General features: G+C 39.6%; 1 protein-coding gene across 1 annotated transcript; it reads left to right on the forward strand.

Annotated features, from left to right (window-relative positions):
• Window positions 1-465: 465 nt before the first annotated feature.
• On the forward strand, window positions 466-6,535 carry LOC107571806 (F-box only protein 30-like). The gene is made up of 3 exons (XM_016258184.1): window positions 466-640; window positions 1,512-3,899; window positions 4,946-6,535. Exons 2-3 carry the CDS (start codon window positions 1,560-1,562, stop codon window positions 5,147-5,149), a joined length of 2,544 nt encoding a protein of 847 aa, XP_016113670.1. The 5' UTR covers window positions 466-640; window positions 1,512-1,559; the 3' UTR covers window positions 5,150-6,535.
• The last annotated feature ends 3,768 nt before the right edge of the window (window positions 6,536-10,303 follow it).

Here is a 10,303-nt window from a genome sequence, read left to right on the forward strand (position 1 = left end):
GGTGTTGTCGTTTAATGGATTTATATGATTGCATACATTAAAAATAGTAAAATTATTATAAAAAACATAAAATTGTAATTCCAAAAACGGAGCTTTGTGCGATAACAGGTATGTTTTCCCGAACATTTTAGTATTGGTTTTATATCATAATGTCACGTAGTTAAATTGTTTAATTAATTTAAATGGTTATATATTTTTTTTAATTCCTAGAAATTAAGCCTTGTGCAACATTAAGGGCATATATTTATGTCTATCGGAGTTAGTTTGGGCTCAAAACATAAAAGCTGCAAAGAGTTTAATTGGCAAACAACCCGAATGTCTAATGAATGTCAAACTAACATGTGTTGATTTCCTAACACAGACGAGTGTTAAACACCGTCCTCTGGTTTGTCGCGGTCCACCGCAGATACTCCTCTGGAGTCAAAATAGACCCCAGCGTCATGACGCTCGGTTGTGCGTGATGCCGTCATCGGCGCGCGTCCCGCCGGATGGAGCGGTTCTGGACGAACGGGATGGTTGTGTACGGTGTCATACAGCAGTGTTTTAAAGTGTCCCGTTTCACCGTAAAATCGGACAAGTGCAAGAAACAGGCGAGGGGCGTGAGTGAGTAACGCGGGGAGTTAGTTGACATAGCGTGTGGGTAAGTGAGTAGTCCGTTTATGTAGACCGAAGGTAGAAAGTTCAGCTAGCTAACAGGCTAACCTAAGCAGAAAAGAATAAAGTAAATCAAAGTCAAACTTAAGCAAAATAACGATCACTACCATAATCCTGAGGACACTTCTTAACTTCATTCTGTACTATATGAAGTGTCATGAAGTTTTTGTAAGGTTTTCAGTTCTGCCAAATTATCAACTTATTGTAAACCTTCAAACCAATGTGTGTTGGGGCAACTTTAACAGTAAGTTTAATGAACTCCTGAAGGTTCTTGCTGTCTTCTTGGTTCATGGTGCAGTGTGGTGTCATTGCCACAAAGACCTGTAGAACAGTAGCAGCACATGAGTCAAGTGGGCCAGTTTTGTTTATGCTAGCTAGGAAAGCTGTGCTGGATAAAAGCAAGACCGCATTAAAGCTGGAGGGGAGCCTGCCAGGAATTCAAGAAGGGTTTTCACTATTAAATTAAAGCTTTTTAGTGTGCACTACATAGCTAAGAAACATCAATGAGAGAAATGACAGCCACTATGGATGTCCAGCTTGTGTTTAAACATTTTAAAACGTGTCCTTGTGCTGTCTTTGCGCCTGTTGATGTCTGTTGGCCGTGCCATTAATGACTAGTTTACCAGCTGTGCAAACAACCCACCTATTACTCAGTGTTGCTAATATGTAGTTTTGCACATCCCTGCTAAAGTAATGTCTGTTTGCCACATGAATTTTCATAATATGACAATAAACTGTTAAGATTTACAATATTACATTTACAAGATGATGCCCCTACGTTTTTTTCTGTAAAAATCGACTTACACCGCTTGCATGTTGGAGAATCTTATCTCAGTTTTTCTTTCATTGTTTTGCAGTGGTTGAGACTCCTGCTCTTTCACGTCTTGCTGCTGTCATCTATAATAATGGAGGAGCCTCATGTTCACTGCGTGTCCTGCATAAGCAGAAGATGCATGGTCAAACCTGAACCCGGCACTTCCTGTGACCTCATCAGCTGCCCTCTTGTGTGTGGTGCCGTCTTCCACAGCTGCAAGGCTATTGAACACAAGCTGCTGTGCCCGCTTGAAAGGGTGCCATGTCTTAACCAAAGCATTGGATGCCCTTTTACACTGGCCCGTGGCCAGATGGCAGAGCACCTTGAGGTGTGTCCTGCAGGTGTGGTGTGCTGCACTATGGAGTGGAATAGGTGGCCAGTAAACGACGAAGCTTATCGTACATATGAGAGACTGAGTCAAGAAGCAGAGGAGGTGGATCAGCTTGACATGGCGCTTGCCCTTCAGGACCAGCGCACCATGTTAGCGTCACTCAAACTCGTCTCTCTGGCTCCCACTAGTGGCCCGGAGAAAAAGACTCGGACAGCAGGACAAAACATAAAGCCTGGCCTAGTCTCAAATGCTCAGCCGCCATGTGTGCAGGTGGAGACCATTGAGATGGAGCCTACGGCTGGCTGCTCGAAAGACAAGATTTCCAATGGGATTAACGGTCTAAAAGAAGAACGTTACGGGGAGCTCTACCAAACCACGGTAGAGACAACCAAAAGCCTGGCCGCAGCTCTCAACGTCCTGATCCACCTTAATTCTTCAGAAGCAGACTGTACAACCACTAATGCATCAGCTGGACTTACTAAACACAATGGGGAACTGCATGAAAAGGTGAAGATGAGAGAAGACGTCGGGCTCAGCTGTGATAAAATAGCTAGCGGAGTCAATGGCCAAAAGGAGGAGCTACAGCCTCAACAGCACCAGAAACTCATGGAACTTGGCAGGAGTTTGGCCTCTGCTCTCGGTGCATTAGGAGATGCTGTCAAAGGCAACGAGCCAATTAGCGGCGCGATACTAAACGGCAATGGCAGGCCCAGTCAGTCAGAAACTTTGGAGTCTGCAGATGTTGATGTGAAGGACGTTACATCGGCGGTTGATGGTGAGACTGGGGCTGTTGGGGGAATTCATGCTGGAGAAACCGCTTTAGATGTTCTTGCTCATGAGGCAACAGGTGAGTGTCGCCCAGTCATGTTGGAAGACATAGATAGGCAAGGTTTCTGTAACGGCTCTCATAGTATTGTAGATCACTTAATGGAATCGACCACCGAACACCATCAAAACCAAGAGTCCCAAGGTTCTTGGGAGTTTATTGGTCCATTAATTCCCCATAGGCCAGAGATCAGACACGATCACCATGCTTTCTTGATCCAGGAGGCCTCTGGATCACAAGCCCCATTGCTGCAGCAACCTATACATGCTCAGACTCTGACCGTCCAGAGAGACAATGCACTACCTATGATTGCATTAGATTTTGAAGACAGGGCTTTTGAGAGGAAACTCCAAAACCTTCAGTTGCTGCGCAACTTTATGCCACTTGCACTTAATGGACGGAAGGGGTCGTTTACAGAAGTTGTTCCTCATAGAAATCCACATTGCAAAATGGAGGACAAAGCTGTGGACACATCGGATTTGGATCAGGAGCCAATGGATGACCCAATGGGACTTGGCGAAATTGACTTTACGGCAGCTGCTCTTCTGTTCTGCTTGGAGGAGTCGCCACGAGCTCGGAGGATATCCGACACGGTCTATGCGTTTGGGGGCGCACGTGTTGACTTCGGCACCCAGACGTTTAGTTTCCCCGCTGCCATCTTGGCAACAAGTACGATGGTCGGCGAGGTTCCATCGGCTTCTGCTTGCGATGGAGCCGCACCACGCCTTTCACAACCGAGTCCATTTTGCACTCTACGGCTTGATCTGACGCTGGAGCAGCTTGTGCCTCGTCCAAGTTGGGCTCCACGCGAGGGCTCCATGTTTACCTTTGAGTGCGGCCAGCTCTTCCGTCGAGAAGAGTTCCTGTCACATTTTCGCAATGTTCATGGAGATATCCACTCTGGACTCAATGGCTGGATGGAGCACCGTTGTCCATTAGCGTATTATGGCTGCACATACTCCCAACGCAGATTCTGCCCATCCACTCAGGGCTCGAAGGTTGTTCACGACCGTCACCTCAGGTCCTTCGGGGTGCAACCCATCTCGGAACCTGTGACTGAACCCAAGTGCGATCACCTTAGTGGATTGCCGTTTGAAGTACTTCAACATGTAGCCCGATTTTTGGATGGCTTTAGCCTATGTCAGCTGTCAATGGTGTCCCGTACAATGAGGGATGTTTGTGCTAGTCTGCTGCAGACTCGTGGCATGGTGGTGGTACAATGGGAAAAAAAGCTATATTTGGATGGAAGACGAACCTGGCAGATAAAAGACAAGGTACAGTATGTCTAAAAGGTAGCAGCATGCTAATGTTAAACCAAGGGTGCATCTCAATCAGCTCCCGAGCTCATAAATCAGTATATTGTGTATACAAATCTGGTCATCATCATCATCTGGTATGGCCCCTTGCTCACTACACATGGGGACAGTGATTACTCAATTTCCAGTGACATGACTACGTACAATGTCAGCATGCATCATTGTAGAGTGTCACCGTAGTTATTAATCAACAACAGGCAGAACCCCTACCTTTTTGATATTATTTTTATGCTCTTTAAACACATTGTTCTATTGCAATGTACTATATATGTTCTATTATGTCCTTACAAAATTTCAGCCAAATACTAATTATAAATGTTAACTAGATGTGTTCACTACCTGTCTAGCTAGTGTGTTTATGCTGAAATATACAAAAAAAAAAGGTTTGTCTTTTCAAATCTTATATTGTGTCTCATATTTATTGCGTTGGCTCATGCATTTTGTTTCATGCTTCAGAAGTGTGACAATTTCTGGTAAAGGAGCATAGTGAGCATTGATGCTCCCTGTTTTTTTTTTTTTTTCTGTGCATTGTGGAATTTTTCAGGGAGTGAAAGTCACCGTGCACATGACTACTGAACTAGGGAGCTGATTGAGACACACCCCAAGTGTGCCCAACACATGTCCTGAAAAGTGAAGCCAAAACATTTTGATCGCCCCTAGTGGCTGGCTGTAGTATAGGTTATAAACCCTGGCCTTCATGTAAACTAATTGGACATTACCAAAAAATAAATAATTAAATTAATTAAACCATAAAATCCAATTACACTTCAAACTAATGTTTTCCCCAAAGATGGTTTCTGTGATTGTAGGTAGTTCTTATATATATATATATATATCTTTTTTTTTTCTTTTTCTTTTTTTTATGTGTTAAACAGTTTGTTTATTTCTTTCTGACTGTACTCTTTTTTCCAAACTCAGTGGACGAAACTATCTAAACAGATAACACGTTTACCATTAAATGATTGTTAAGCTGTTAGTCAAGTAACTGTTTTGTTTTCCGGCAGGTTTGGCGTTTCAGCACAGCCTTTAGCCCGGTTAACCGGTGGGAGTTTGCGGACATCTCTAGCATGGCAGACCACCTGAAACGTTGCCCATACAATGAAGTCCTCCGACAAGTGGAGGCGGTTCCACTGCCCTGCATGTGCACGACCAGAGAGCTAACGCGAGACGGCAGATCGCTTCGATCTGTTCTCAAACCAGTATCATAACGCTACAGAAACTTAGTTTGCAAAACATAACTAAAACACTACAATATCTAACCTCTTCGATCTACAATATAATATCACTGTAAATAAAAGGAAAATAAATATTTTTTGTTTTGATGCTAAGATTATTTTTTTAATATATCAAAGAATAATTTGGTCTAAAGGTGTGTGATGCTAATGGTTTCTCTTAGAAGAATGGTTTGGCTTCCTCTGACACAGCATGCTTTCTTTATCAAGACCAAGGACTGGTTTAAAGGAGAGTAAACATTGGTGAAACAAGGCTTAATTCAGTGGGATTATATGAGCCTCAACCTATAGCACTTTATTTATTTGTCTAGACACAGCAAGATAATCTCTGTAAAGATTATCAGGTAATGAGTTCTGGTTCCTGTCAGTACATATCCACACTATAGTATATTTGCATGGTTTGGTTAAGATACTTTTTGAAAAAGGACACCTTCTATGATTATTTTTGGATGATTCAGGCTTGCTCCATTTTATGGTGACCTCGCAGACAGGTGCACTTCACCCTGACCCGGGAACAGCTGTCATGCTTAAGAATTCAAGGGCTTGGATTTATATTGGGTTTCAGAGTAAGAGAGCTGTTCTTCCTATCACATTATCATAGGAAAGGAGGTTTCCATTAACAGCAGTTTTACAATTGCCACACTCTTAAAGACTTCATCCAGAAATGGCACCAATGGACTTGTCAAATGTATTTGTTTGGACGCTCTCGTTGTACTGAAGCGTACGCTCTAAAACACCTTGAACTATTTGAATTCATTCTCCAATACTATATCAATCAATATCAGCATGCCAACCATATATCAGCATTTAGAGTCAATATTTGCACTTTACTGAATTTTGTGGCTGTCTGCACTCTGATCCGCACTATCCTCACTAACCTGGAGTAAACAGATGCTCTGCTATTGTGTTTCCTATTGAGTGAGCAGGAAAAGCTTGGGTAATACTATATTTGAGTACAAAGAAGAGCTCTATAACTTGCATATATGTGATGTGTGACATGTCTTAACCTGTCTGCATTTAAATGAGTGCTGTGAGAATTTGTGAAGGCTAATATTTGAAGGTGTGATCTGCAGCTAGTGAACCACCACAGAAGTGTTTCTTTTAACCTTAACGGTTTATGGAAAGCTATGCAGCATTTACGAGTCAGGAGCTGTTTTAGGCTTCTCAAATTGTGTGTCACCCAATGTTGTGTTCATTTCCATGTAATCAAAATGAAGCGGTTTTTTTTGTGTGTGTGTGTAATTCAGTCCATATATTGTATTACTGAAGCCCTGTTATATGAAGTCTGTTTTCTGGTTATTAGGTTGTTGTTTATGATCTAAGCAGGTGAATTGCCAGTACAGCTGTTGATTGAGTTGCATGTGGTTTTTGACTTAAATGAATTAAAAATATCTATATATTTTATTATCTTTATTTTGGCTCAGTGTTCTTTTACTTATTTATTTTTAAATGTATGCTTACTCACTACATCCATACTTTAAACAGGTTTATACTACGGGAAATTGTGAGCTGCTTTCTCTGAGAATGTGTCGGGTCTCTAAGGTTATAATAAATCTTTATTAACATAAAAGTTGATACAAGACCTACTCCGAAGACCCTGGTATTTCTTGTCCATTACACAGTTTAACTCACAAGTGTGTACATTTACTAAAACAAACGAGAGATGTGGCCTTTTGTTGTAAATGATAAATATGGCTAAATTAAATTACAGTAGATAAGATATGTCAAGGTAGGAAGAGGGGAAAACAAATCAAATGTAAGGGGAGTGGTATTTATTTCTGTAGAGCAGAGCCATAATCCAGAGAATACGTTTCAATTAATGCTGATCAATGCAGCATACCCTTGCGTCTAACTGTGCCGAATGTGCACTTCTGGTGTACGGTTTATGGAAAGCTATGCAGCATTTACGAGTCAGGAGCTGTTTTAGGCTTCTCAAATTGTGTGTCACCCAATGTTGTGTGTTCATTTCCATGTAATCAAAATGAAGCGGTTTTTTTTGTGTGTGTGTGTAATTCAGTCCATATATTGTATTACTGAAGCCATGTTATATGAAGTCTGTTTTCTGGTTATTAGGTTGTTGTTTATGATCTAAGCAGGTGAATTGCCAGTACAGCTGTTGATTGAGTTGCATGTGGTTTTTGACTTAAATGAATTAAAAATATCTATATATTTTATTATCTTTATTTTGGCTCAGTGTTCTTTTACTTATTTATTTTTAAATGTATGCTTACTCACTACATCCATACTTTAAACAGGTTTATACTACGGGAAATTGTGAGCTGCTTTCTCTGAGAATGTGTCGGGTCTCTAAGGTTATAATAAATCTTTATTAACATAAAAGTTGATACAAGACCTACTCCGAAGACCCTGGTATTTCTTGTCCATTACACAGTTTAACTCACAAGTGTGTACATTTACTAAAACAAACGAGAGATGTGGCCTTTTGTTGTAAATGATAAATATGGCTAAATTAAATTACAGTAGATAAGATATGTCAAGGTAGGAAGAGGGGAAAACAAATCAAATGTAAGGGGAGTGGTATTTATTTCTGTAGAGCAGAGCCATAATCCAGAGAATTTGTTTCAATTAATGCTGATCAATGCAGCATACCCTTGCGTCTAACTGTGCCGAATGTGCACTTCTGGTGTACTTTAAATACTAAAAGAATATATTTTTTAAACAAACTGTACTTTTAGATAATATGACTTGACTTAATAGATAATATAATATTAATTAAATAAAACCACGTCAGTGTTCTAAAATAGACATGGAATTGAACTCTCATTAAGTATGCTTAAGTACTCTTAAAAGGTCCACTTTGTAATAATGTATTAAACACATTTAAAATCATTCATGTATTTATCATTTGTCACTTGTGCGTTAAAGAAGCAAAGTTTTGGTGTATTGACCCACAAACCAAATCAAATGTAATGGTCTTGATTTATAATTTTGTTATTTGATAGTACGCTAATGCATTTTAAATGTACTAAATTGCAACTTAATCATTACAGATGTGTGTGATTAGAAATATATGGAAAAATCTGCCAATAGAAATTTGATACAAATAATATTAAAGTATTTTTAAATGTACCATGCTTGTCAGTACATTCAGCAGTACACAACCATATTTCAAAAACAGCAAAATTATGAAATTACATATAAAGGCGTATTTAAGTATGCAAAAATGCACTCTCAAGTTCCAGTATCACATTTAATTTACATTTAAAGTATAATGCATTTTTTATTTGACTGTAAACATGCAAATACTATTTGTAGATTTGAATATTCTAGGCCAGAGTCACTCAAGTAGTGGGATAGAGTCACTCAAGTAGGCTACTAAAGAGTCCATACAAGGCTTTATAACTAAGTGGCAGTATTTTATAATCAATGTGCAACTTAACAGGTAGCCAGTGGAGATGATGTTAAAATTGAGCTGCACTCTTAAAAATAAAGGTGCTTCACGAAGCCATAGAAGAACCTTTTTGTCTAAATGGTTCCATAAAGAACCTTTAACATCTGAAGAACCTTTCTGTTTCACAAAAGCTTCTTTGTAGCGAAAGAAGGTTCTTCAGATTATAAAAAGATAAGAAAGAGATGGTTCTTTAAATAACCTTTGACTGAATGCTTCTTTGTGGAACCAAAAATGGGTCTTCTATGGCATCGCTTGAAGAACCTTTTGAAGCACCTTTATTTTTAAGAGTGTGGTGTGATCAGATTTTCTGGATTTGGTAAGGTTTTAAAAATGCATGAATAATAATTAGCCTATTATTGTTAGCCTATGCAAGTGAAATGGTTAGATGAACTGTAAAAGCATTGGATTACACAATGAATTTTATAATAACCTGTTCTCAATTTATAAACTTTGTAATTTATCACATCAACAATTATTATTATTATTAACTTTAGATATGAATGAATTATTTTTCATCCAACCACTTGATGGTAGTGTTTCATTAAGGCCAGAAAATTCTTTGGGTGGCGTGACAGATTAGAAATTGAATAATGGATAGACTGATTATTATAAAGACTGAATTTAGAAGCCCAAAATGTTGCTAAATAGGTCATTTTCATTTAAGATGGGTTTAAAAATTTCTTTATTTGTGTATTTGCTGAACGATAATCACACACATAAACACAGAAGAGGGCCTCCAAATGCAGTAGCCTCACTGCAGAACACAAGATCCAGGGGGCGTGGTTGGATCCAGATCTAGGGGGTGGAGATTGGTAAATTAAGGGGTGGAGATTAGGGCTGTCAAAAAAAATCGAATTTCGAATATTCGTCGAATTTTAAATAATTCGAATTTTAGGTGTGCGTTAAGGAGGCAGCCTTATCAGCGGCGCACGAGATGCGATGACGATGTAAGTGTCGTTGCATTATAATGTTTTTGTCAGCCTGTCCAGTTGAAGCCACTAGATGCGGCGCTGCTGCATTGTTCATTAAAAATATAGCGGAAAAAGAGAACATCAATGTGGAGAAGATCTTGTTTACATCAAAACCAAGCCGTTCACACAGAACGCATATTTCACGCATTTTCTAGATGGACATCTATCACTGTTGCACTCGTGTCTCACACAAAAGAGCCGCATGTTTAGAAAGCCATGTAAAATTAATGCAAGTTTAACTTCGCAAAAAACATATATCGAGACTTTATGGCGGGTTTTTCCCCATCCCACTGCGTGTCATGTTTTTAAATGAAAAAATGTTCTCTGTGTGATTAGCTTTCCACCCTTTGTATGATGCTGTTTTGTTTATAGTTGTTTAAGCAACTTAATTATAATTGGTTTATAAACATTATGCACTTTTTTTTCGCAGATAGTCATGTTATCTTATGCTTTGAATGATGGGCCCTCTTGTGGCCTCAGGAGAGAAGCCAAAAGCTTTTCTTCACCCTAACTGAAATTATGCTTTTTAAATTCGAATATAATTCGCATTTTGATCATATTTAAGTACAAAATTCGAATTTAGTTTTTCAGCCATTTTTCCAGCCCTAGTGGAGATGGGTGGGTTTAGGGGTGGAGATGGGTGGGTTTATGGGTGGAGATTGGTGGGTTTAGGGGTGGAGATGGGTGGGTATAGGGGTGGAGATGGTAGGTTTAGGGGTGGAGATGGGTAGGTTTAGGGGTGGAGAT

This window comes from Sinocyclocheilus grahami, unplaced genomic scaffold (genome assembly GCF_001515645.1).
Source record: "Sinocyclocheilus grahami isolate Dianchi unplaced genomic scaffold, SAMN03320097.WGS_v1.1 scaffold1653.1, whole genome shotgun sequence".
Taxonomy (NCBI): Eukaryota; Metazoa; Chordata; class Actinopteri; order Cypriniformes; family Cyprinidae; genus Sinocyclocheilus; species Sinocyclocheilus grahami.